Raw genomic sequence first — 27776 nt, forward strand, 5'->3', positions numbered from 1 at the left:
TCTACAACCCCCTGGTATAGCACAGGATAGTTGGAATTGCTTGTCAGCGTCTGTGTACAGGAACTGCAGGCAGGAAAATGGCGCTGAACGCTGCTGGGTCCGCTCTGAGCAGCTCTGCCCCTTGAAGATGGCGCGTCTTCCCACACAAATTCTTTATATTGGCCTGAGGACTCTGTCACACGGCGGGGGATTCCGTCCCCTGTTGAGCCTCTGTGTACGGAGGATTGTGACGCTAGCCTGGGGATCCAGTCTCTGGTTAGCGTCTGTGACCAGTGTAGGGTATTAAGACGCTGGCTCAGGACGCCCCTCAAAGCGCCAACACTGTGTGCCGCTGAGCCTTCCCAATGCGCAGCCGCTCAGAGCTGCGCTCCTACCCTTGTGCCACCATATCTCGCCTCTTCTGATCTTCTGGCTCTGTAAGGGGGTGGCGGCATGCTGCCAGGGTGAGCGATCCCCTGTGGCGGGGAACGTTCGATCCCCTCAGGAGCTCAGTGTCCTGTCAGCGGAGATAGTGGCTCAGACCCAACAGGGCGGACACTACTCCCCCCTTAGTCCCTCGAAGCAGGGAGGCTGTTGCCAGCAGCCTCCCTGTAAAATAATAAACTCTAAAATAAACTTTTACTAAAGAAGCTCTGTAGAGCTCCCCTACCTGTGACTGGCTCCTCCGGGCACATTTTCTAAACTGAGTCTGGTGGGAGGGGCATAGAGGGAAGAGCCAGCCCACACTCTCAAACTCTTAAAGTGCCAATGGCTCCTAGTGGACCCATCTATACCCCATGGTACTAATGTGGACCCCAGCATCCTCTAGGACATAAGAGAAAAATGACTCAGTAAAATAACTCACCTGTGCATGATTACAGAAATTCAGAAAACATGACCTACAGTATTAGAGGTACTGAGGACTGGAGTTGAGAACCACTGTTCACAATTCATAGTACACAGCAGGACACAGCTGACAACATTAAAATGTTTTTCTTGGACACTTTGTGCCTTATTCAGTTACAGGTCATGGAAATAAATGCAGCTATTCACCCATATGTAGTGCTGCACGTATCTATTCGAACACACTGCTCCCATCTATGTCTTGGCGGGCCATGAGTGTTATAACAGATGGAATGAATCACATGTAACCATCGGCGGCTCTCTGCCCTGCCGGTGATTGCCAGCTGATGCCACCGGGAGGCAGGGCTTAAGTCAGGCGGCAGTGGAAGGTGAGGTTTAAGTATGGGGCGGGTCTCATGTCCAGTGCTGGATTCTAGGGACTACATTGGCTGCAGCCCCTAGAAGTCAGATTGAGCTGCTGTGATAGCAGGGGAGTGGCTTCCCATGGGAAGACTTCTCTCTGTTATGGCAGTCAGGACTGGCAATGCCAGTGGGAGAAAACGTCTCCTCCTGGGACTGCCTGCCTGGCTGTGATTAGCAATCCTGCAGCCCATAGGTAAAATCGACTACTGCATGTAGAATAATATGAATTGCACTGAGCTATTTGCCAAAGTGAAAGATATTAACATTTTCAGTGCAGATGTGTAAAAACTAGGTCTGTCTTTGAGAATTAATGACGGTTTGGCAACTATGAATAGAAGGAACTTGTGAAACATCCTTCAATATAAAAAAGATTGGTTTATTTGGAAATTTGATTAAGAAATGATTTTCAACCTCCATAAAAATGCTGCTCTCACATTAGCAAGGATGAGTATTACACTCAGTGAGCCACCATGTCTCTCTGCTGCTATCTGACCAGAAGCCTCAGCGTGCAACACTAGTTTACTCCTCTCCAGTGTTTCATAATATGTAAAAAATACCTGGGTTGTTTCAGTAAGGAAATGTTGCTGTTGTTAAAAAAACACAACGTCTAACTGAAGCTTTTCTTAAATTATGAACTGTGAATGTATGATAAAGTGCTTGCAACAAAAATTCAACCCAAGATCTTTTCCTCCAAAAAATACATGAAAAAAATATATTCATAGACACAGTAAAATGTATATTTAATTTTAAATTACCTCCCACTTTGTCTCCTCCAGTCGCGGCCCCAGTTCCGTTTGCTCTCTCTCAAACGAGGCACAGCGTTTCTCCAGCAGCTCCCTCTCCTGGAGAAGTTGTGAGAAGTCCTCCTGTTGCTTCTTCTTCTCCTGCTGCAGCTGGAATATCTGAAGCTGCAGAACCTGCTGCAGCCGCTGAGCCTTCTGGGAAGCCTGCTTCATTTTCAGGGCACAGCTTTGACGGAGATCCTCCATCTCCTGCTCACATCGCTTCTGTTTTTCTTCATAGACCTGAGGATGAAATGGAAAAAAAAAAAAAATCCTATGTAAATGTTACATCCGCATCACATACCCAATGCCTGTCAAATTAAATATATGTAAGTGTACCTGTAGTCTACACACACTGGAGGCAGACATTTTGTGAGCTGAATAAACATTTATGTGAATGATGCGTCTCAGATCTCTGGGAATTGAAACAAGTCAGCTTAAGCAAATTACAACTCATTCTAGCTTTATTAGTATTTTCCCTTGATAAAAGGCAAGTAATGGCCATAGGAGGGATGATTTTCCCGGACGGGAATGTGCTTGGCAGGTCAAAGTCCGATATTAGTGTCCAAATTATACGACACAAACCACGTGGGTTGAACACCTCTGGCTGGGGATGTACAGGCATCTGAGTATAAGTATGTTCCTATAGAACTATAAAGCATGTGTTTATTATTACAGTGCTGCCCTGTTTAGATGGGTGTGGATCATCAAATTGACAGTGTCTAGGTCGACAATGTTTAGGTTGACCACTATAGGTCGACAGGGTTGGAAGTAGGGAGGCCAATCCCAGGATAGGGATCGGCGGGATCCCGGGATTTGGGCCCAAAGGGATTGGAACCTCCAATCCTGAGATTCACGGGATTACATTGAGCATGTGCGGGAGGGTGGGTGTAAGTAATACTACTTACTACTAGGCGGGCGGCAGCCATGAACACACGCTGAACGCGGCGCCACTTCAAATGCGACTGCTGTGGCCGCTTCCCTGATTGGCTGCTGGTCCGCCAGCTCTGGTTGGCTGGCGGCCGGCGCTTCATTTGAAATGCCGCCGCGTTCAGTGTGTCCATGGCTGCCACCCACCTAATAGTAAGTAGTATTACTTACACCCACCCTCCCTCCCTCCGTGCAGTGCTAACAGCCTGCCTTTCGCGCTGCTACCTACACCAACCCTCCCTCCCGCACCGCTACCTACACCCTCCCTTCCGCGCCGCTACCTACACCCTCCCTCCAGCGCTGCTCCCTACACCCTGCTCCACTGCCCTTCACTGATCCCTACTGCAATCCCGGGATCCCGGGATCGAGCGTTTTTCAATCCCGAATCCCGGGATTGAAAAAACGGCCCGGGATTGGCCTCCCTAGTTGGAAGGTCGACAGGGTTTCTAGGTCAACATGTGCTAGGTCGACAGGTCAAAAGGTCGACATTAGTTTTTTTGTTTTGTTTTTTGGTGTCGTTTTCTGCGTACAGTGACCGGGAACCCCAATTAGTGCACCGTGTCCCCTCGCATGGCTCGCGAGCTTCGGGCAAGGTGCCTCGCTCCACTACCGCTTCGCACGGCATAGATTACCGTTCCAATCGTAGTCCACGTGGATCGTTAAGTATGAAAAAGTTTAAAAAAAGATTTTTTTTAAAAAACCTCATGTCGACCTTTTGACCTGTTGACCTAGCACATGTCGACCTTCCAACCCTGTCGACCTATAGTGGTCGACCTAAACATTGTCGACCTAGACAGTGTCGATCTTCAGACCGGATCCCGTTTAGATGCCAAGATTAGAATTTACATTTATACCATTTTGGTGACCTAATCATGTAATGCTATGTTTTCTTTTGGATAGTATTAAGAGGAGTAACTGTACTGTAAAAACACACAACACAAAGTAAGAGAGAGCAAACAGCAGTACCACGGCCTCTGACACAACTGGGACAAGGTAGCACAGTCAGAAGGTGACGCGACACACAGGGTGATAGTGGTCATTTTAAGCGCACTTCCCAACAAACCAGGTTATTAAGATGAGGCTGCACTTGGGCTGCATGCACGCAGCATTACACCTATTGCCTTATATCAGCAGCTGTAACATCTGTGCGGCCAGCATAACACATTGTGGCTTGGAGGGATTTCATATAGATGAGAGGAGCCTGTTTATTAAGTACATACAGACAGAACAGCTGTGACAATTGTTCTCTCTCGCCAAAGGTTTTTTGTTTTCTCTATCTCACATTAATATAATAGTGCTGACTATGAAAATGTGCTAATTATAATGTGTGCCATATTTTACCCATGTGATGTAATCTAATCACACACAGGCATGAGAACATCATATACAAGAACCCAGGGCCGTAACTAGGGATGTGCAAGCAGCGCCACCGATCAGAGCGCAGAGCCCTGCGGGCAGCACTGTCCCTGCCCCCTGGTCCCTACATTTAACTGGAAGAGTTCCTGGAACAGCACCCTGCAATCAGAATATCTGCTGCTGTTGATTCTCCTGGAGTGTCCTTAGGACGCTTCAGATGTGCACAATGCAGCCCTCCCTTACAGCCCCCAGAGCATCATCAGGAACCTGTAATTCCTGCCAATGATGGCCCTGCCCCCTCTGCATGAGTCATGCGCTCAGGGGGGTGTGGCCGGCACAGGGTGCCGGGACATCCAGTTACGGTGCTACAAGAACCAATGTCTTAAGCAAGACAAAGTGACTCGTGATTTTGCATATGTCTAAAACTGCCTTAATAAACTTCCTATATTGTTGTGTTTATATAGTGTCCACAATTAACTCCCGTACACTACAAGGATTCAGCAGAAAATATAAGAACTCAAACAAGCTATTTTTTTTACTAGATAACTACATCTACTATATATAATAAAGTCAACTGCTGATAACAATTATATCATACAGACTTGTAACACTTCAGGCTCATGCTAATATACACTAAAGCATTCAACTGCAGCATATACTGCTTACGTACAGTACAAAGGGCATGATTCAGAGGTGGATGCAGTGCAGAGCTGCGACAACCTACTGCTGAATTATGATACTGCGGGAGGCGTACTGTGTAAATAGATACCTCCTGCCAGCTCCTGTGATCCATTGTGCGTCCAAAGACACAACATCACATCACTTGCAAGATTACACAGAATGGCCGTAATAGATCCATAGCCAAGGCCAGTAAATCTGCATCGTAAGGCACTGGCCTCGGCACTCCCAGAAAACAGGTAGGACAAGACCTCATTTTCAGGAACGCTGCCAGGCATGTTTCCCTCCCCGCCTCCAAACGGCCACAGCCTCCTGTTAATTAGGTGGTAGCTTAGGGAGCACTGCGTGCGACGACGCAAAACCAGTTCTGCACAGAATGCATCCTAATCAGACGCAAAGGCCGCCTTTGTCTTCCTCGCACATACATAGATAGCCGGCATTCTTATTTAGACAACTGCCCCGATGCTAGGCGCAACCTTTTGTAGATCCACTTGGAAATGAGCACAGTAAAACACTAATGAAAGTCTACAGTACCGCTACTTTAGGATCGCTGCTCATTTATACCACCTCTCAGTATTTCCCCTCTAATATTCTGCTTACTAATGCATGAAAAAGGTTTTAAATAAATGAGGAAAATAAGGGAACTGTGTCTTTTATTCATGTGTAACATCTGGGGCAGCACGGATGGTGTAATGGTTAGCATTAGTGACTAACAGCACTGAGGTCATGGGTTCAATTCCCACCATGGCCCTAACTGTGTGGAGTTTGTATATTCTCCCCACGCTTCCGTGGGTTCCCTCCGGGTACTCCGGTTTCCTCCCACAAACCAAATATATACTGGTAGGCTAATTGGCTACTAAACAAAACTAACCCTAATGTGAATGTGTGTGTGTACATAAGGTAGGGAATATAGATTGTAAGCTCCACTGGGTCAGGGACTTATGTGAATGGCCAAAATATTCTCTGTTAAAGCACTGCAGTATATGTGTGCGCTATATAAATAACTGGTAGTAACATCTGTATGCTCCAGTTGATTTTATTATACTGGCAGCATGGTGGTACAGTTGTAGCCATTGCAGACTCACATGGAATAATAATACACTGGGATATCTGCATATAAATTGATCCTGGTTCGTGCAAAAGGCACAGGACAACCTTAGAATGTAAGCTCTCCCGAGCAGGGCCCTCTTCCCTCATATGCTTTGGCTTCTCTACCAATACAATCATCTACTCCATGCTCCCTTCAACGATGCCTAACCCTTGACTACCATCATCACCGAACTTCTGTAAAAGGTATTGCCTTTGTTGTGGCGGGTAAAGGGCTCTATAACCTGGGAATATCCCCCTCTAAAAGTGCACTTTCCTCACCTTAAAGTTAATTTTAATATATCATCCAGCAATACGCAGAATTTTGCATATGCGCAGTACATACGTGTGCCCAGCCTTAACTGCTCTGTGTTTTCCAAAAGTCTCTTATAGAACATTCCTATACATGTCTTTTATTTATATGCCCTATACAGTGGGACAAAAAAGTATTTGGACAGCCACCGATTGTGCAAGTTGACCCATTTAAAAAGATGAGTGGTCGGTAATTTCCATCATAGGTACACTTCAATTGTGAGAGACAGAATCTAAAAAAAAACCAGGAAATCACATTGTATGATTTTTAAACAATGTATTTGTATATTCTTGCGGAAAATAAATATTTGGACAATCAAAAAGTTTAACTCAATACTTTGTAATATAACCTCGGTTGGCAATTACAGAGGTCAAACGTTTCCTGTAGTTCTTGACCAGGTTTGCACACAGTGTAGCAGGAATTTTGGCCCACTCTTCCATGCAGATCTTCTCTAGATCGTCATGTTTTGGGGCTGTCGCTGGGCAACACGGACTTTCAACTCCCTCCACAGATTTTCTGTTGGGTTGAGGTCTGGAGACTGGCTAGGCCACTCCAGGACCTTAAAATGCTTCTTAAGGAGCCACTCCTTAGTTGCCTGGGTGGTGTGTTTGGGGTCTTGCCATGCTGGAAGACCCAGCCACGTTCCATCTTCAATGCTGTTACTGAGGAAAAGAGGTTTTTGCCCAAAATCTCACGATACATGGCCCCATTCATCCTCTCCTTAATACGGATCAGTCGTCCTGTCCCCTTTGCAGAAAAGCAGCCCCAAAGCATGATGTTTCCACCCCCATGCTTCACAGTGGGTATGGTGTTCTTGGGATGCCATTCATCATTCTTCTCCCTCCAAACACGGCGAGTGGAATTTATACCAAAAAGTTTGATTTTGCTCTCATCTGACCACATTACATTCTCCCAATCCTCCTCTGGATCATCCAGATGTTCACTGGCAAACTTTAGACAGGCCTGGACATGTGCTGGATTAAGCAGAGGGACCTTTCGGGCACTGTAGGATTTCAATCCATGACAACATAGTGTGTTACTAATGGTAACCTTTGTGACTGTGGTCCCAGCTCTCTTGAGGTCATTGACAAGGTCCCCCCGTGTAGTTCTGGGTTGATTCCTCCCCGTTCTCAAGATCATTGATACCCCACGAGGTGAGATCTTGCATGGAGCCCCAGGTCGAGGGAGACTGTCAGTGATCTTGTATTTCTTCCATTTTTTAATAATTGCGCCAACAGTTGATCTCTTCTCACCAAGCTGCTTGCCTATTGTCGAGTAGCTCATCCCAGCCTTGTGCAGCTCTACAATTTTGTCCCTGGTGTCCTTAGACATCTCTCTGGTCTTGGCCATGGTGGAGAGGTAGCAGTCTGACCGTTTGAGGGTGTGGACAGGTGTCTTTTATACAGATAACCAGTTCAAACAGGTGCCATTAATACAGGTAACGAGTGGAGGATGGAAGAGCTTCTTAAAGAAGAAGTAACAGGTCTGTGAGAGCCAGAAATCTTGCTGCTTGGTAGGTGTCCAAATATTTATTTTCCACAAGAATATACAAGTAAATTGTTTAAAAATCATACAATGTGATTTCCAGTTTCTTTTTCTTTTTCAGATTCTCTCACAGTTGAAGTGTACCTATGATGGAAATTACAGACCTCTCATCTTTTTAAGTGGGTCAACTTGCACAATTGGTGGCTGTCCAAATACTTTTTTGCCCCACAGTATGTGCAAAGACCTATAGAGGAAAACATTTAAATCTATGAGACTTAATTTCACAACATCGTCATCTTTCCCCCTTGGCACGTACAGTATACAGCACTGAGTGTGACAACTCAGCCGCAAAACTGCTTAGCACCCAGCAGTCTGACCCAAAGCACATGCTGAGAGTTACAATGTTACATGAACATTCCATAGGTGGATCACTACTACTAAGATAGCTACAGTACTAACTCCTACCTACCAAGCACAGGTATGGGTCATTTATTCTGAATCATTCTTTCCGTACTGGCAGCAAACACGTAAGTTCAATGTACAGCATCTCATTTACTGTCTGACTTGATTACGGACTGGAAGTCCATACGCCTGATAACTCTGAAGTTTTTTCTTAGTTACATATAAAGTTCCCAGAGCAATCAGTTGTTCTTCAGAGGTCACATAATTAAATTGACTGGCATCTAGGGGTATATTTACTAAGGTCCCGATTTTGACCGAGATGCCGTTTTTTCTTCAAAGTGTCATCTCGGTAATTTACTAAGCAAAAATCATGGCAGTGATGAGGGCATTCGTAATATTTTGGAAGTCCTAGGAAAAAATCACGAATCAACACACCATCGGTCAAATACGCCTGCAATTTGGTAGAAGTCGGGAATTTACTAAAAAGTGCAAAACACAAACACTGCCGACAATAGCCAAACACTGCCGTGCTAAAATACAAATCGTGGAAAAGTGCTAAAAAAAAACAGACCTGCTTTTTTATTCCCGTGTTTGTATAGGCATGCACGGATCCATGAGATCCGTGCATGTTTTTCAGTGGAAAGGGGTGGGAAATGCTATAATTTAAAAAAAAAAAAAAAAATGCGTGGGGTCCCCCCTCCTAAACCAAACCAGCCTCGGGCTCTTTGAGCCGGCCCTGGTTGCAAAAATATGGGAAAAAAATTGACAGGGGTTCTCCCATATTTAAGCACCCAGCACCGGGCTCTGCGCCTGGTCCTGGTTCCAAAAATACGGCGGACAAAAAGCGTAGGGGTCCCCCGTATTTTTTAAACCAGCACCGGGCTCCACTAGCTGGACAGATAATGCCACAGCCGGGGGTCACTTTTATACAGTGCCTTGCGGCCGTGGCATCAAATATCCAACTAGTCACCCCTGGCCGGGGTACCCTGGGGGAGTGGGGACCCCTTCAATCAAGGGGTCCCCCCCCCCCAGCCACCCAAGGGCCAGGGGTGAAGCCCGAGGCTGTCCCCCCCATCCAATGGGCTGCGGATGGGGGCTGATAGCCTTTGTTGAAAGTAATGAATATTGTTTTTAGTAGCAGTACTACAAGTCCCAGCAAGCCTCCCCCACAAGCTGGTACTTGGAGAACCACAAGTACCAGCATGCGGCGGAAAACCGGGCCCGCTGGTACCTGTAGTACTACTACTAAAAAAATACCCCAATAAAGACATTACACACACACCTTGAAAGTATAACTTTAATGCATACATACACACCACCATATACACATACTTACCTTATGTTCACACGAGGGTTGGTCCTCTTCTCCAGTAGAATCCATGGTGTACCTGTTGAAAAATTCCTACTCACCAAATCCAGTGTAGAGGGCTCCTCGGATAATCCATTTGTAATCCACGTACTTGTAAAAATAAAAAAACGGGACACCCGACCACGAACTGAAAGGGGACCCATGTTTTCACATGGGACCCCTTTCCCCGAATGCCAGAAACCCCCTCTGACTGATGTCTAAGTGGGTTTCTTCAGCCAATCAGGGAACGCCACGTTGTGGCACCCTCCTGATCGGCTGTGTGCTCCTGTACTGTCTGACAGGCGGCACACGGCAGTGTTACAATGTAGCGCCTATGCGCTCCATTGTAACCAATGGTGGGAACTTTGTGATCAGCGGTGAGGTCACTTTCGGTCAACCGCTGACCTCAAAGTTCCCACCATTGGTTACAATGGAGCGCATAGGCGCTACATTGTAACACTGCCGTGTGCCGCCTGTCAGACAGTACAGGAGCACACAGCCGATCAGGAGGGTGCCACAACGTGGCGCTCCCTGATTGGCTGAAGAAACCCACTTAGACATCAGTCAGAGGGGGTTTCTGGCATTCGGGGAAAGGGGTCCCATGTGAAAACATGGGGCCCCTTTCAGTTCGTGGTCGGGTGTCCCGTTTTTTTATTTTTACAAGTACGTAGATTACAAATGGATTATCCGAGGAGCCCTCTACACTGGATTTGGTGAGTAGGATTTTTTCAACAGGTTCACCATGGATTCTACTGGAGAAGAGGACCGACCCTCGTGTGAACATAAGGTAAGTATGTGTATATGGTGGTGTGTATGTATGCATTAAAGTTATACTTTCAAGGTGTGTGTGTAATGTCTTTATTGGGGTATTTTTTTAGTAGTAGTACTACTACTACAGGTACCAGCGGGCCCGGTTTTCCGCCGCATGCTGGTACTTTTGGTTCTCCAAGTACCAGCTTACGGGGGAGGCTTGCTGGGACTTGTAGTACTGCTACTAAAAACAATATTCATTACTTTCAACAAAGGCTATCAGCCCCCCATCCGCAGCCCATTGGATGGGTGGGACAGCCTCGGGCTTCACCCCTGGCCCTTGGGTGGCTGGGGGGGGGGACCCCTTGATTGAAGGGGTCCCCACTCCCCCAGGGTACCCCGGCCAGGGGTGACTAGTTGGATATTTGATGCCACGGCCGCAAGGCACTGTATAAAAGTGACCCCCGGCTGTGGCATTATCTGTCCAGCTAGTGAAGCCCGGTGCTGGTTTCAAAAATACGGGGGACCCCTACGCTTTTTGTCCCCCGTATTTTTGGAACCAGGACCAGGCGCAGAGCCCGGTGCTGGTTGTTTAAATATGGGGGAACCCCTGTCAATTTTTCCCCCATATTTTTGCAACCAGGACCGGCTCAAAGAGCCCGAGGCTGGTTTGGCTTAGGAGGGGGTACCCCACGCAATTTTTTTTTTAAGTTTAAACATTTTTTTTTTTTTTTTTACAAGGTGCACAATGAAGCCCAGCACGGATCTCTCAGATCCGTCCGAGATTCATTGTATTAAAGTCGGCAGTGTTTTACAAGTCACTCACGTTAAACACTGCCTAAAAAAACGAATGACATCGACATCGGAAAACCCGAAAATGCAGAATACGGCAGTTTAGTAAATTAGTCGTAATCAATTCAAAAAGTTGCATATTTACACTTTCGATGTCATTCGTGATTGAACTTTGACCTCAAACGGGAAAATACGATTCTTAGTAAATTTACCCCCTAGTATGTATTATTAAAGTGTTTTAATTGATTGAAAGATAAATACACCTGGTTGTAAAGGTATCACCTATGGTTACAGTAATTACAAATAAAAGCTTCACCATGAAGATCAAACAACAGTCAAAGCAAATACCAAAGGGATTGAACACTTTTACAGTAACTGCATAATTTATTCTGCCATAACATGCAGAAGAATGGCTGTAAATTTGAAGATTGAAATATTCTAAATCCTTTATGCTAAGTTAATACCGAGCCTTGCAGATCCATTCAGGTTTTTAAGACAAAAGTAATGATGGCAGAGTGACAGGGATGTCTTGTGCCACCAATCGCTAGATATCTTTAGTAGTAGGTGGATAAGGACAGAAGTAATCACTGTCCCTTTTGGTTCTGTGCATAATCTCTCACCTTCCCCCTGCAGCCTACTAAGCCGAACAGGAGTGAAAGCATTATACTGAAAGCCAACACCCAGTGGCAAACGCAGGATTTGCATGGGGGGGTTTCCAGAACTGGGCGGAGCCAATCACGGGGGTGGGGACTGAGGTGACCCAGTATATGCTGGGTCCGTAAAACTAGTGTGTCTGTGTATATATATATATATATATATATATATATATATATATATCTACACATATATATATATATATATATATACACATATATCTACACACACATATATATATATATATATATACATACATATACATACACACACACATACATATACACGGGTGGTCTTCAGTATGCCGGCGGTCGGGCTCCCGGCGAACAGCATACCGGCGCCGGGAGCCTGACCGCCGGCATACCGACACTTATTCTCCCTCGTGGGGGTCCACGACCCCCCTGGAGGGAGAATAGAATAGTGTGGCGCGCATAGCGTGGCGAGCGCAGCGAGCCCGCAAGGGGCTCATTTGCGCTCGCCACACTGTTGGTAAGCCGGCGGCCGGCCTCCCGGCGCCGGTATGCTGGTCCCGGGAGGCCGGCCGCTGGGAGATCGTAGTGAACCCATATACACATATACATAGCATATTAAACATGCATACATATATACATATATATATATATATATATATATATATATATACACACACACACATACAGTACACATATATATACACATGTATATATATATATATCATGTGTGTGTGTGTGTGTGTGTGTGTGTGTGTGTGTGTGTATGTATGTATGTATATACATGTATATATATGTAGGCACATGGATATATATGTACTATAATTAAAATAAAGTAAACTTTTATTGCACTTGCAAGTGCCACCAGGAAGACAGCAGGCTGCAGAGGACGCTAGACAGTCATTAATAATACTCATGGAGGGGGGTTTCTGGGTACTCGGAAACCCCCCCTGGGTGCGCCACTGAACACCAGGGGTAATACGCTGTCACACAAGCAGCAGCAACAGCACAATCTGCACTTCTCAGTCAGTACTGTACAATGAAATGGTAAAAGCCCAGTGTAAAGTGGACCAACGTTGATCAGTGAAAGTTTTAGAATCACAAAATCTATAAGTCTGAGGATGCCCACAATCCCCCATGCTCAACTGCTACAGGAACACCTGCTAAAATGGAAACTGGTTAATAATGCACATGTCTGTTAGTAATGGCTTTGTTATATATAGCAATTATATTGTATCGTTTTATGGAGCTGTCATAATAGGCTCAGGGCTTGTTCAACAGGGTAAGACAAAAACAATAAAGGTTGGCATGAAGCTGCCGAAGGTACTGTTACCAAGAACAGGTTTTAATTCTTATTATGGCTGCAAACTTAGGTTCTGGTGGGGGTCAATAAAAAGCTTTACGTTAAACATTAAGGCCCCTATTTATCAAGCATTGCATACACTCCAACATTTAACATATAAAAATCAGTACAAACTAGGATTTTCCTATACTTTCAATAGAAAAATGGAGAGTCAAAAATCGGTACAGACCATAGAAAAAAGGTACTGTACCTGCCAAAAAGGTACAGTTGGAGGGTATGGCATTGACGAGTGATAAATAGCACGGTGATAAAATACCAACCAATCAGCTCCTAACTTCCATGTCACAGGTTGTGTTTGAAAAATGACAGTTAGGAGCTGATTGGTTGGTACTTTAGCACCGTGCTATTTATCACTCTCCAAGGCTTGATAAATCTGAGCCTAATTCTCCTCAGATCACAACAACACGCTGTCTGCATGGAAAAGCATGCCGGAACATAGCAGACATTTGGAAATCACCATAAAAGGTGGAACGTAGGAACACAGATATGATTTTGAAAACCGTATAGATCAGCAACACAAAACTGAATTTTGGAAGTAACTAGTCACAGAAAATAGGGATTACTTTTACTTTATTTTTCTACATTTAGTAAAAGTTGTTCTGTGACCAAAACCTGTTCTTTAGGATAAATGTACAAAATTCTGAAACAGAATTTGTTCCCTCAAGGTTCCAACATTTACATAAACTGCCCTTGCCAAGTACACTTTGGGACTGGGAATATGAATTAATCTTTCTAACCTGGCAAATCGCAGCCTCGTTTTCATCTAGATTTTCTTTCAGATGCTGCAGTTCCAACTCTCTGTCTTTTAATTTATCTTCCAGCTCTCTGATGAGAATCTCCTCATTAATGGGGGATCGGTCACATGAGCCACTATCAGAAGATGGGTTTCCCCTTCCGCTTAATGACCCTGTGCTCTTGCTGGATGAAGAGCGGCCACTGTCAGAGTTGGAAGGCCGCGTGCGAGCTCTAGACGTTCGGTCAGAAAATCCATTAATATTAGTGTGATTGTCTAGGTTAATGTGACTCATGGACATGCTGACAGGTTCTATCTGTTGACTGCAGCTTGTGCTGTAGGTGGGAAGACTAGACAGCGAATTCCGGCCAGAGTCTGACATTGTTCCAGCGACGGAACTGTTTCGGCAGCTGAAGGAGTTGTGCTTGTCATTTGTCCCTATTGAGTTCCCATTGAAGAGGAGATTTAAACTGCCTTGGCTGTCAGACAGGCTGGGGCCTCCGTTCCGCTGAACCAGATACTGCAGAGAGGAGTTACGTTTTTTCGGCACCACTGGTTTGAAAGCTGTAGGTTTTATCAAGGTCTTCTCAATGTTCTGTAATAAGAGAAAAGGTGACATAAATTGTCAATAACAAGGAATATGACACATTCTAAATCATTTTTCTCTTATTAACCAGACTACACAGGTTGCTTTATACTAGAGATATGTGGGTTCAGATTTACTCGGTTCAGATTTATCCAGATTTTTCTTATTGGCCATCCAAAACACGTGACATCCGAGAGCCAATAAGATGCCATTTTGAGATCCAAACTCGCGCATTTCTACTTTATACAGCTTAAACTGTAAGCTTCTATCAAGCTTAAAAACAAGTTACTTTTTTGCCCGAATGTTCGTCTTGGTCATTATGTGATGCAACAAAACCGCTTCAAGATACTGCATTGATTAATTTGATATGTGACACTTGTACATCTGTGTGCCGCTAAGTCTCCGAATCTGTAGATGAAGTGCTACTATACAGCATTGTGCACACAGATATACAAGTGTTGCATGTCAAATCAATTAGCACAGTATTGTGAATTGGTATTGAGCATTGGATTCCGACTAAGACACACATTCAAGGTAGGAAGACGCTACACTGCCCTGTGCAACTCACTGGTGTCAGGCGTCTTGTGCTGCATGGCGTATTGAGGGTAGGAGTATGAGGACACACCTGTAAGTGTGGTGAGGTAAAGCAAAATACAAGACTCAGCAGAAGCGTTTCAGTGGCATATAGACATTTTTACATAAACACTACGTGTATTCTTATTATTTCCTGAATAATCTATTCAGAGATAGGTGCAAAAACATTATTAAAAACAAAGTTTGAGAAAAAAAAAAGTTAACACTCACATTAACATGTAGCCACAAATGTATACACAAACTTATCTGTGACAGGTGTCTACTAAAAATGTGATGGGTGCATTACCAGAGGCCATAAGCTGCAATGTCACGGTCATTCGTTTAGGGTAATTATATTAAACGAGAGGCTAGAAAATCTCTCCCCCAAAAAAATAAACATAAATGACTTGTCTAGACTTTTCCAGATCAGTATACCAATGCAGCTGGTGTCATGTTTAAGTTACTGCCGACTACACCATAGGGCTATATTTATCGGGAAAGAAAGAACATGGGTTCTCCTAAGGGGATGTTCAAGCTCAAAAATTAAACTTGAAAAAAAAAATAAAATATATATATATATATATATATATAAAAAAAAAAGACAATACCAATGATTAGTATGATTTCATTTCTAGAGTGCTCGCACAGCCATTGGTTATACTGTATGACATTTAAATAAACCAGGGTTGACTGGTTTAAAGTTAAACCAAATGTTTTTATTTTTATAAAAAAAACACTCTTTTTTTTATTGTGCTGTGACTAGCACTGTGACTACGCTAAAGCCTATTATACTAAAAAAAATAGTGGTTTTATTCAAATTGTTTCATGCCAGTGACATGTCCAATGCTTATGCTTAACTCCTCCCTTTGTGTGTGTGTGTGTGTGTGTGTGTGTGTGTGTGTGTGTGTGTGTGTTTCTCTGAAAAGTGCTTTTGCTTGTTCCATTTTGTATTACTATTTAGATTTATTTAATTCTAATAAGAAAAGCTGGCTAAAGACTAGGATGATTTCAGGTCCGATTGCACGATTTGGGCACCTCAAACGATGCATTGTGTGCAAATCTCGCAGTATTTGGGATGATTACGATCCAATGCGCCATCACACCGGTCATATGTCGTATCTTCTGATCATACGTGCAGCCCATATGATCAGTCATTATTGTTTGCAGATCGTGCCATGTTTTTTGCGTATCCAATGCATCGTCCGATCTGAGTCATTTTGAGTGCCATTTTCCAGGACACTTTTTGTGAGACACATGATCAGGGGTGAAAAATCAATCGTTTGCACATCGTGTGTCATAAAAACACTAAATCGTTAGTCCGGGACTGCCAGGGAGCTGCGGGGAGTTCAAGGGAAATGGTGAGATGAGTCGCATTTGATGCTTTCAATTTCATCTACAGAATCTGTGAGTATACTTTGTATGTATTAATATGTTTAGTCTATCTACATACATTCAGATGTAATAGGAAAAAATAGTTGTAAAACATTTATTTTATTGAAATATGTAAAATAAATCAAAGCCCAATAACATTATTAAGGTTAGAAAGCATTAAAACATGGTTGATCACGGTTCATGGTTTCTAATACACAATTAAAATTTTTTTCCATGAAAACATTAATGCAAAAAAAAATTGGTTTAAAACCAAAAAAAAGTTTTTTTTCTTTTTTTAAATAGGGGGCATTGTACTAAGTCTTGGAGAGAGATAAAGTGGAGAGAGATAAGTACCAGCCAATCAACTCCTAACTCCCATGTTACAGGCTGAGGATGAAAAGTGAGTTAGGAGCTGATTGGTTGCTAGTTTTCTCCCCACTTTATCACTCTCCGGGAGTCACCACATTGGCACTGTCTAGTCTGGCAGCTGGGGCCATAGCTGCACACACTAGGACATGCCCGCCACCGCAGTGATACAAGTACGGTCCAGACGCCACCCTCTCTTCTCAGAATTCCGAATAATGATGTCACACCCATCGCGTGATGCCCGGCACTCTGGGAGGAGCATGTCCTCTACTGTGCCTCAAACACTATGTTCCGACTTCAGCCACTGTGGGGTACCCCAAAAATGTGTGTGGGGGGGATTGTTTAAATTAAGGGGCCCATTTATCATGTGATAAAACTCGTTGTGATTGCTAAGAGTTGTAGCATATGATAGATGGTGCTCCAGCCAATCAGCTCCTGACTGTCGTGTTCTCGTTGCAGATGATAAATGGTGCTCCAGCCTATCAGCTCCCAACTGTCATTTTTCAAACACGACAGGAGCTGATTGGCTTGAGCACCATTTATCATACGCAACGAGGTGTCGCTTCTGGATAAATAAGCTCCTAAGTTTGTAATTTGAAAGTGATCCTTTCCGGGGGGTGGGAGATCATCGTGCCTGCCTCCTGTGCCACAGACTTGACAGTGACTGCTTCGAACAGCCCAGGCTCTATTCTATTTGAAATATATACTATTATAGATCAGCGTAACCTTTGTATATCTGTTAACATGTACGCTTATATTATGGTAATGGTAACAGTTTACCAAACTACCAATAATCCTTTCCAGGGCATTTCTTTATGATAAATACACCATAATTTATGTTCTTTAATATGAGTAAATTTAGACCAAAGTCCAAGAGGGGTGACACCATCCTTAAGCTGGGTACACACACATTTATCTGATGGGAACAAACATCTGGTAATGCATGGGAGCAAATGACAATCTACTATTTGCTCCCAAACGCTGGAAAACGGACAAAAACGATTGGATAATTTTGTTAAATCAAACGGATTTAACTAATTTGTCAGACCAACCATTGGCTGTTTCCCAGTATTTTTTTCACGGCACCCCTAGGCCGAAAATTTCTTATTACGAAATTTAGAAAGAAATATTACATCAAGTAGATTGCGTTTATATGTCATCCTTAGGACTAAAACACACTACCCGGCTGGCGCTGCCCGGCAAAAACCCGGCTAGCTTTTATCCGCTGCCGTGATGCAGGGACACATTGAGCGCAATGTGTCCTTACACACGGTACGGTCCCGGCCCGGCTGCCGGGTTGCAGCCGGAACTATCCACTGGAAGGTCCGGCTGCCGGGCCGGCGCCGTGCCGTCTTTGCAGCCAGTAAACCGTGAGTGTGAAGGGGAGCTTTCATACACAACGTTTTTTTCCCAAGCCGTGTCTAATGCTGCGCATGCGCACAGCATCACACACGGCTCAAAGCCGTCCTGTGTGAGAGACTCTGCCGGTTTCTCACGGATGGCAAAGAGCCGGACAAAGTTTGTCCGGCTTTTTGCCATCCGGGAGAATCCGGGGCGTGTGTTACAGCCCTAAGGGTCAGTTGTGTGATGAGGGACAAGATTTGTTTCTGTTTGGCCACATATTTTATGACTGGCAGCCACCAGCACTGGTTTTGCCTATTACATTGACCATGAATAATTTGAATTGGTCCTGGACCACCAACCCAGGGCACCCCTGCAAGTGTCCCGAGGCACCCCAGGGAGCCACAGCGCGCAGTTTGGGAACCTCTGCTATATACAGTACCAGATTTTTGTTCCCACCAGACAGATTGGACAGGTAAATCTTCAGGAGTGTACCCTGACACTTTATGTTTATGTCCAATAATTCTGTTCATTGTATGACAACTAAAGATCTGACATATGTACATAAAACAGGTCACTTAGCTATAGTTATCCAACCTAACATTATTACATTATAGTTTGAACTTGACAGCCCTGTATTTTTTCAACTTTATTAGTTACCTTGTTATTAATATAATGTTATGCCCACATACAGATGTGCCCCTATACATTGAGCCTCAATACGCCATGCAGCTGGAGATGCCTGACGTGAGCCACCAGGTCTCGTGAGACTCTGCTAGCATGTATGAATGTGGAGAAGTGTGTGAAATGACAGGGGAGCTATGCTATCGATTTAGACACATTCTGTTACTGCAGAGGTGATGGATGGGGTAAATGGGGGTTGTTTCTATAGAGGTGAGGAGGGGACTGTGTTACATGTAGAAGGGTGTGGTTCAAACCTTGGACCAGATTTATCAAGCCTTGGAGAGTGATAAATTGCACGGTGATAAAATACCAACCAATCAGCTCCTGTCATTTTTCAAACACAGGCTGTAACACAGCAGTTAGGAGCTGATTGGCTGGTACTTTATCACCGTGCAGTTTAACACTTTGCAAGTCTTGATAACTCTGGGCCCCTATGTGATATAAGCATACCCATAGCCATGAAGCACACACATCATTCCCCATGGGGACATGCTAAGAAAATGAAGGAATGAGCCATAACTGCAAAGGATGTGACAAAAGACAGTGGGGTAGATGTTTTAAGCCTGGAGAAGTGATAAAACAGTGATAAGTGCAAGGTGATAACGCACCAGCCAATCAGCTCCAATATGTAAATTGACAGTTGGAAGCTGACTGACTGGTGCGTTATCACCTTGCACTTATCACTGCTTTATCACTTCTCCAGGCTTAATACATCTGCCCCAGTGTAAGTTCAGCGATCAGGGTAAGTAGTATGTTGGTGCAGTGGAGTAGGTGAAGCACACAGCTAAATACTGTACCGACACTGGTGTTCATAATGAATGTATACGTTTAAAGCTATAAATACAGTGTGAAACCAGTACTTGAAAGCCAGTTTGCTTTTATGTTAAATTTGTTTCTCTGGGGGTAATTCCAAGTTGATCGCAGCAGCAAATTTGTTAGCAGTTGGGCAAAACCATGTGCACTGCAGGCAGAGCTGGATTAAGGCCTCAGGGGGCCCGGGGTACTTAAGACAGGGGGGCCCTAAGATCTAAAATATATTATCTCTCTCCAGAAAAGAAGGCAGCACTCGGAGACTTGTAGAATAAGGTGAATCAGAACAGCATGTGTTAAATCAACGTTTCGGGGGTCGCACCTCCTTCTTCAAGAAAACAACACACATTCTACAAGTCTCCAAGTGCCGCCTTCTTTTCTGGACATATTGTGGCAGCAAACACCCTTTAGGAGGGCACCAGAGCCGGCATCCAGGTGGGGAGGAGAGTGCCGGACTGCACTGGGGAATAAAAAAATAAGAATTTACTCACCGGTAATTCTATTTCTCGTAGTCCGTAGTGGATGGTGGGAACTCCGTAAGGACCATGGGGAATAGACGGGCTCCGCAGGAGACTGGGCACTCTAAAAGAAAGATTAGGTACTATCTGGTGTGCACTGGCTCCTCCCTCTATGCCCCTCCTCCAGACCTCAGTTAGGGAAACTGTGCCCGGAAGAGCTGACACAACAAGGAAAGGATTTGGAATCCAGGGTAAGACTCATACCAGCCACACCAATCACACTGTACAACTTGTGATAACCATACCCAGTTAACAGTATGAACAACAACTGAGCCTCCGTTTACGGATGGCTCATAACAATAACCCTTTAGTGAAGCAATAACTATATACATGTATTGCAGAGAGTCCGCACTTGGGACGGGCGCCCAGCATCCACTACGGTCTACGAGAAATAGAATTACCGGTGAGTAAATTCTTATTTTCTCTGACGTACTAGTGGATGCTGGGAACTCCGTAAGGACCATGGGGATTATACCAAAGCTCCCAAACGGGCGGGAGAGTGCGGATGACTCTGCAGCACCGAATGGGCAAACTCAAGGTCCTCCTCAGCCAGGGTATCAAACTTGTAGAATTTTGCAAATGTGTTTGAACCCGACCAAGTAGCAGCTCGGCAAAGCTGTAATGCCGAGACACCTCGGGCAGCCGCCCAAGAAGAGCCCACCTTCCTTGTGGAATGGGCCTTCACCGATTTTGGATGCGGCAATCCAGCCGCAAAATGAGCCTGCTGAATCGTGCTACAGATCCAGTGAGCAATAGTTTGCTTTGAAGCAGGAGCACCCAGCTTGTTGGGTGCATGCAGGATAAATAGAGAGTCAGTTTTTCTGACTCCAGCCGTCCTGGAAACATACATTTTCAAAGCCCGGACTACGTCCAGCAACTTGGAATCCTCCAAGTCCCGAGTAGCCGCAGGCACCACAATAGGTTGGTTCAAATGAAACGCTGATACCACCTTTGGGAGAAATTGGGGACGAGTCCTCAATTCTGCCCTGTCCATATGGAAGATCAGATATGGGCTTTTACAAGACAAAGCCGCCAATTCTGACACACGCCTAGCCGAAGCTAAGGCCAATAGCATGACCACCTTCCACGTGAGATACTTTAGCTCCACGGTCTTAAGTGGCTTAAACCAGTGTGATTTCAGGAAATCCAACACAACGTTAAGATCCCAAGGTGCCACTGGAGGCACAAAAGGGGGCTGAATATGCAGCACTCCCTTACCAAACGTCTGAACTTCAGGCAGTGAAGCCAGTTCTTTTTGAAAGAAAATAGATAGGGCCGAAATCTGGACCTTTATGGATCCTAATTTTAGGCCCATAGACACTCCTGACTGTAGGAAGTGCAGGAATCGACCCAGCTGGAATTCCTCTGTAGGGGCCTTCCTGGCCTCACACCAAGCAACATATTTTCGCCATATTCGGTGATAATGTTTTGCTGTCACGTCTTTCCTAGCCTTTATCAGCGTAGGAATAACTTCATCCGGAATGCCCTTTTCCGCTAGGATCCGGCGTTCAACCGCCATGCCGTCAAACGCAGCCACGGTAAGTCTTGGAACAGACAGGGCCCCTGTTGTAACAGGTCCTGTCTGAGAGGCAGAGGCCATGGGTCCTCTGAGATAATTTCTTGTAGTTCTGGGTACCAAGTTCTTCTTGGCCAATCCGGAACGATGAGTATAGTTCTTACTCCTCTCTATCTTACTATCCTCAGTACCTTGGGTATGAGAGGAAGAGGAGGGAACACATAAACCGACTGGTACACCCACGGTGTCACTAGTGCGTCCACAGCTATCGCCTGAGGGTCCCTTGACCTGGCGCAATTTTTTTTAGCTTTTTGTTGAGACGGGACGCCATCATGTCCACTTGTGGCAGTTCCCAGCTATTTACAATCTGTGTGAAGACTTCTTGATGAAGTCCCCACTCTCCCGGGTGGAGGTCGTGCCTGCTGAGGAAGTCTGCTTCCCAGTTGTCCACTCCCGGAATGAACACTGCTGACAGTGCTAGCACGTGATTCTCCGCCCATCGAAGAATCCTTGTGGCTTCTGCCATTGCCATCCTGCTTCTCGTGCCGCCCTGGCGGTTTACATGGGCGACCGCCGTGATGTTGTCTGACTGAAGCAGTACAGGTTGGTTTTGAAGCAGGGGCTCTGCTTGACTCAGGGCGTTATAAATGGCCCTTAGTTCCAGTATATTTATGTGTAGTGAAGTCTCCAGACTTGACCACTGTCCTTGGAAGTTTCTTCCCTGAGTGACTGCCCCCCATCCTCGGAGGCTTGCATCCGTGGTCACCAGGACCCAGTCCTGTATGCCGAACCTGCGGCCGCCCTCGAGAAGATGAGCACTCTGCAGCCACCACAGCAGAGACACCCTGGCCCTTGGGGACAGGGTGATCAACCGATGCATCTGAAGATGCGATCCGGACCATTTGTCTAACAGCTCCCACTGAAAGATCCTTGCATGGAACCTGCCGAAGGGAATTGCTTCGTAAGCAGCCACCATCTTTCCTAGGACTCGTGTGCAGTGATGCACCGATACCTGTTTTGGTTTCAGGAGGTCCCTGACCAGAGATGACAATTCCTGGGCCTTCTCCACCGGGAGAAACACCTTCTTCTGTTCTGTGTCCAGAATCATGCCCAGGAAAAGCAGACGCGTCGCAGGAATCAGCTGCGACTTTGGGATATTCAGAATCCAGCCGTGCTGTTGCAACACTTCCTGAGAGAGTGCTACGCTGACCAACAACTGCTCTCTGGACCTCGCCTTTATGAGGAGATCGTCTAAGTACGGGATAATTATAACTCCCTTCTTCCGAAGGAGTATCATCATTTCGGCCATTACCTTGGTAAATATTCTCGGTGCCGTGGAGAGACCAAACGGCAACGTCTGGAATTGGTAATGACAGTCTTGTACCACAAACCTGAGGTATTCCTGGTGAGGTGGGTAAATGGGGACATGCAAGTAAGCATCCTTGATGTCCAGCGACACCATAAAATCCCCCTCTTCCAGGCTTGCAATAACCGCCCTGAGCGATTCCATTTTGAACTTGAACTTCTTTATATAAGTGTTCAAGGATTTTAAATTCAGGATGGGTCTCACCGAACCGTCCGGTTTCGGTACCACAAACATTGTGGAATAGTAACCCCTGCCTTGTTGAAGGAGGGGGACCTTGATTATCACCTGCTGGAGGTACAGCTTGTGAAATGCCGCCAGTACTACCTCCCTTTCCCTGGGAGCAGCTGGCAAGGCTGATTTGAGGTAACGGCGAGGGGGAGTCGCCTCGAACTCCAGCTTGTATCCCTGAGATACAATTTGTACAGCCCAGAGATCCACTTGTGAGCGAACCCACTGGTTGCTGAAGTTTCGGAGACGCGCCCCCACCGCACCTGGCTCCGCCTGTGGAGCCCCAACGTCAGTGGAAGCAGGGGAGGATTTTTGTTCCTGGGAACTGGCTGCCTGGTGCAGTTTCTTTCCTCTACCCTTGCCTCTGGCCAGAAAGGATGCTCCTCTGACCCGCTTGCCTTTCTGAGGCCGAAAGGACTGCATTTGATAATACGGTGCTTTCTTAGGCTGTGAGGGAACCTGAGGTAAAAAAGTCGACTTCCCAGCAGTTGCTGTGGATACGAGGTCCGAGAGATCGTCCCCAAACAATTCCTCACCCTTATAAGGCAAAACCTCCATGTGTTTTTTAGAATCAGCATCACCTGTCCACTGCCGAGTCCATAATACTCTCCTGGCAGAAATGGACATTGCATTAATTCTAGATGCCAGCAGGCAAATGTCCCTCTGTGCATCCCGCATATATAAGACGACGTCTTTTATATGTTCTATGGTTAGCAAAATAGTATCCCTGTCGAGGGAATCAATGTTGTCTGACAGGGTATCAGTCCATGCTGCTGCAGCACTACATATCCAGGCTGAAGCAATAGCAGGTCTCAGTAGAGTACCTGAGTGTGTATACACAGACTTCAGGATAGCTTCCTGCTTTCTATCCGCAGGATCCTTTAGGGCGGCCGTATCCTGAGACGGCAGTGCCACCCTTTTAGATAAGCGTGTTAGCGCCTTGTCCACCCTAGGGGATGTTTCCCAACATAACCTATCCGTTGGCGGGAAAGGGTACGCCATCAGTAACCTCTTAGAAATTACTAGTTTCTTATCAGGGGAACTCCACGCTTCTTCACACAAATCATTTAATTCATCAGATGGGGGAAAAGTCACTGGCTGCTTTTTCTCCCCAAACATAATACCCCTCTTGGTGGTAACCGGGTTAATATCAGAAATGTGCAATACATCTTTCATTGCAGTAATCATGCATCGGATGGCTTTTGTAGACTGTACATTTGTCTCATCCTCATCTACACTGGAGTCAGACTCCGTGTCGACATCTGTGTCTACCATCAGAGCTAGCGGGCGTTTATGAGCCCCTGACGGCTTCTGAGTCGCCTGGGCAGGCGCGGGCTGAGACCCCGGCTGTCCCAAGGCTGCTGCGTCATCGAACCTTTTATGTAAGGAGTTGACACTGTCGGTTAAGACCTTCCACATATCCATCCAATCAGGTGTCGGCCCCGTCGGGGGCGACACCACACTTATCTGCCTCTGCTCCGCCTCCACGTAACCCTCCTCATCAAACATGTCGACACAGCCGTACCGACACACCGCACACACACAGGGAATGCTCAGACTGAGGACAGGACCCCACAAAGTCCTTTGGGGAGACAGAGAGAGAGTATGCCAGCACACACCACAGCGCTATATAACACAGGGATTTACACTGCTAATAAGTGATTTTCCCAATAGCGGCTTGTCTGTATCGATTTGCGCCTAATTTATGTGCCCCCTCTCTTTTTAACACGTCTTGTACCTGGATACCGCAGGGGAGAGCCTGGGGAGCGTGCTTCCAGCGGAGCTGTGAAGGGAAAATGGCGCTGGTGTGCTGAGGAAGAAGGCCCCGCCCCCTCAGCGGCGGGCTTCTGTCCCGCGTTTTCTGTAAAGTAATGGCGGGGTTTTTTACACATATACAGTTAACTGACTGTATTATGTGTATTCTTTTGCCAAAAGGTATTGAAATTGCTGCCCAGGGTGCCCCCCCCCCCCCCCCCACAGCGCCCTGCACCCTACAGTGACCGGAGTGTGTGGTGTGCTGTGGGAGCAATGGCGCACAGCTGCAGTGCTGTGCGCTACCTTAATGAAGACAGGAGTCTTCTGCTGCCGATTTCATCGTTTCTTCTGTCTTCTGGCTCTGCAAGGGGGACGGCGGTGCGGCTCCGGGAACGGACGATCGAGGTCAGGCCCTGTGTTCGAACCCTCTGGAGCTAATGGTGTCCAGTAGCCTTAGAAGCACAAGCTAGCTGCACGCAGGTAGGTTTGCTTCTCTCCCCTCAGTCCCACGTAGCAGTGAGTCTGTTGCCAGCAGATCTCACTGAAAATAAAAAACCTAACAAATACTTTCTTTTCTAGCAAGCTCAGGAGAGCCCACTAGGAGCACCCAGCTCTGGCCGGGCACAGATTCTAACTGAGGTCTGGAGGAGGGGCATAGAGGGAGGAGCCAGTACACACCAGATAGTACCTAATCTTTCTTTTAGAGTGCCCAGTCTCCTGCGGAGCCGTCTATTCCCCATGGTCCTTACGGAGTTCCCAGCATCCACTAGGACGTCAGAGAATATATATATATATATATATATATATATATATATATATATAATGAAATCCAGAAGCTAAACTTTGTATAGCCAGCCTTACATTTTTTCCGCTTTCCTGGCAGGCTGCTGTCTCTCCAAAACTCTACGCTTGCCAGCTCCACACAGCCCCTCATTTCACAGGCCTCATAGTTCCTGGCCTGCAGCCTGCGCGCCCACCGCATGTCTTCACAGATTATGCTGAGCCATCGCTCAGCTGTCCTGCCTGTGTAGCCCCTTACAACCCGGCGCCAGCGTTTTGATGATGCAGAGGGGAGCTGGTAAAGCCGTCGCCTAGCCGCCTTCACAGCCTGTGGCGCCGCCGCGGCCGCAGCAGCGTCTGTCAGTGCACTGGAGAGCCGGGAGCACAGTACCACAGATCAGAGATGGCGCGGCCGCGGAGGTGCCACATGCTGTGAAGGCAGCTGCGCGACGGCTGTCCCGGTTCTCAGGGCTCCCCTCTACATCATCAAAACGCCGGCGCTGGCATCCGATGTGTGGACGGTGGCGGGGCTGCAGGGGGCCCTTTTAAAAAGGGGGGCCCGGGGTACATACACCCAGGGCACCCCCCTTAATCCGGGCCTGACTGCAGGGGGGGCAGATATAACATTTGCAAAGAGAGTTAGATTTGGGTGGGTTATTTTGTTTCTGTGCAGGGTAAATACTGGCTGCTTTATTTTTACACTGCAATTTAGATTTCAGTTTGAACACACCACCCAAATCTAACTCTCTCTGCACGTTATATCTGCCACACCTGCAGTGCAAATTGTTTTGCCCAACTGCTAAAAAATTTGCTGCTGCGATCAACTCGGAATTACCCCCTCTGTCTCATGCTTTGGAACATTCTGTTTTTAAGTTATTTTAATTTCAGCATCCAACAGACAGAGCTCAGGAGAAAACGATTTTTTTTCTCTATAGGTACTATCCCTCATTGTCTGTTACAGAATCAATGGCCCTCATTCCGAGTTGATCGGTCGCAAGGCGATTTTAGCAGAGTTACACACGCTAAGCTGCCGCCTACTGGGAGTGAATCTTAGCTTCTTAAAATTGCGAACGATGTATTCGCAATATTGCGATAACAAACTTCTTAGCAGTTTCAGAGTAGCTTCAGACTTACTCGGCATCTGCGATCAGTTCAGTGCTTGTCGTTCCTGGTTTGACGTCACAAACACACCCAGCGTTCGCCCAGACACTCCCCCGTTTCTCCGGCCACTCCTGCGTTTTTTCCGGAAACGGTAGCGTTTTCATCCACACGCCCCTAAAACGCCGTGTTTCCGCCCAGTAACACCCATTTCCTGTCAATCACACTACGATCGCCGGAGCGATGAAAAAGCCGTGAGTAAAAATACTATCTTCATTGTAAAATTACTTGGCGCAGTCGCAGTGCGAATATTGCGCATGCGTACTAAGCGAATTTTCACTGCGATGCGATGAAAAATACCGAGCGAACGACTCGGAATGAGGGCCAATGTACAGCAAGAAATAAATAGTATTTCAGGAATAACACAGTAACTAACAGCTACGTTGGGTGATCTGTTATTTTACCCAAGCATCGTTCCCACTAAATAGAAGCCCCCGTTCTAGCTTTTCTCTAAAAAATAGCCTTTATCCGCCTTAAAAATCAATAATTACTGGAGAATACTTTGGAAACCTATGGTCTGGTTTACATCAATCTCCCATACAGAGTCAAGACCTTATCGGCCAATAAAATGCTGTTACATTAACGAAGATAATTATTTTATCTTAATTGCTCTCCCTGGCCCAGCTTGTGTTTGTTAGATCCATTCTTACTGACCTGATCTCACTATATAAAATTGTATCCCCCCCCCCCCCCCATAAATTTGCAAGCTCCTTGGAACAGGGCCCTCTTCCCTCCTGTTCTAACACACTTCAATTACAGCTCTCTCCTACTCAGTGACTGTCTATAGGGTCTATTCAATGTATGTCGGATCCTCTCCGACGGAGAGGATCTGACAGTG

The 27776-nt window shown here is 46.0% G+C and overlaps 1 protein-coding gene across 2 annotated transcripts in view; it reads right to left on the reverse strand.

Annotated features, from left to right (window-relative positions):
* Window positions 1-27776, reverse strand: part of LZTS2 (leucine zipper tumor suppressor 2) — a 285481-nt gene that overhangs the window by 7804 nt on the left and 249901 nt on the right. For both annotated transcript variants that reach the window (XM_063961905.1, XM_063961906.1), the window contains 2 exons: window positions 13891-14481; window positions 2001-2270 (listed from right to left, as the gene is read on the reverse strand). In XM_063961905.1, the coding sequence (XP_063817975.1) occupies window positions 2001-2270; window positions 13891-14481 (861 nt within the window). The remainder of the gene's footprint in view (window positions 1-2000; window positions 2271-13890; window positions 14482-27776) is intronic.

The sequence above is a fragment of the Pseudophryne corroboree genome, chromosome 3 (assembly GCF_028390025.1).
Source record: "Pseudophryne corroboree isolate aPseCor3 chromosome 3, aPseCor3.hap2, whole genome shotgun sequence".
NCBI classification, from domain to species: domain Eukaryota; kingdom Metazoa; phylum Chordata; class Amphibia; order Anura; family Myobatrachidae; genus Pseudophryne; species Pseudophryne corroboree.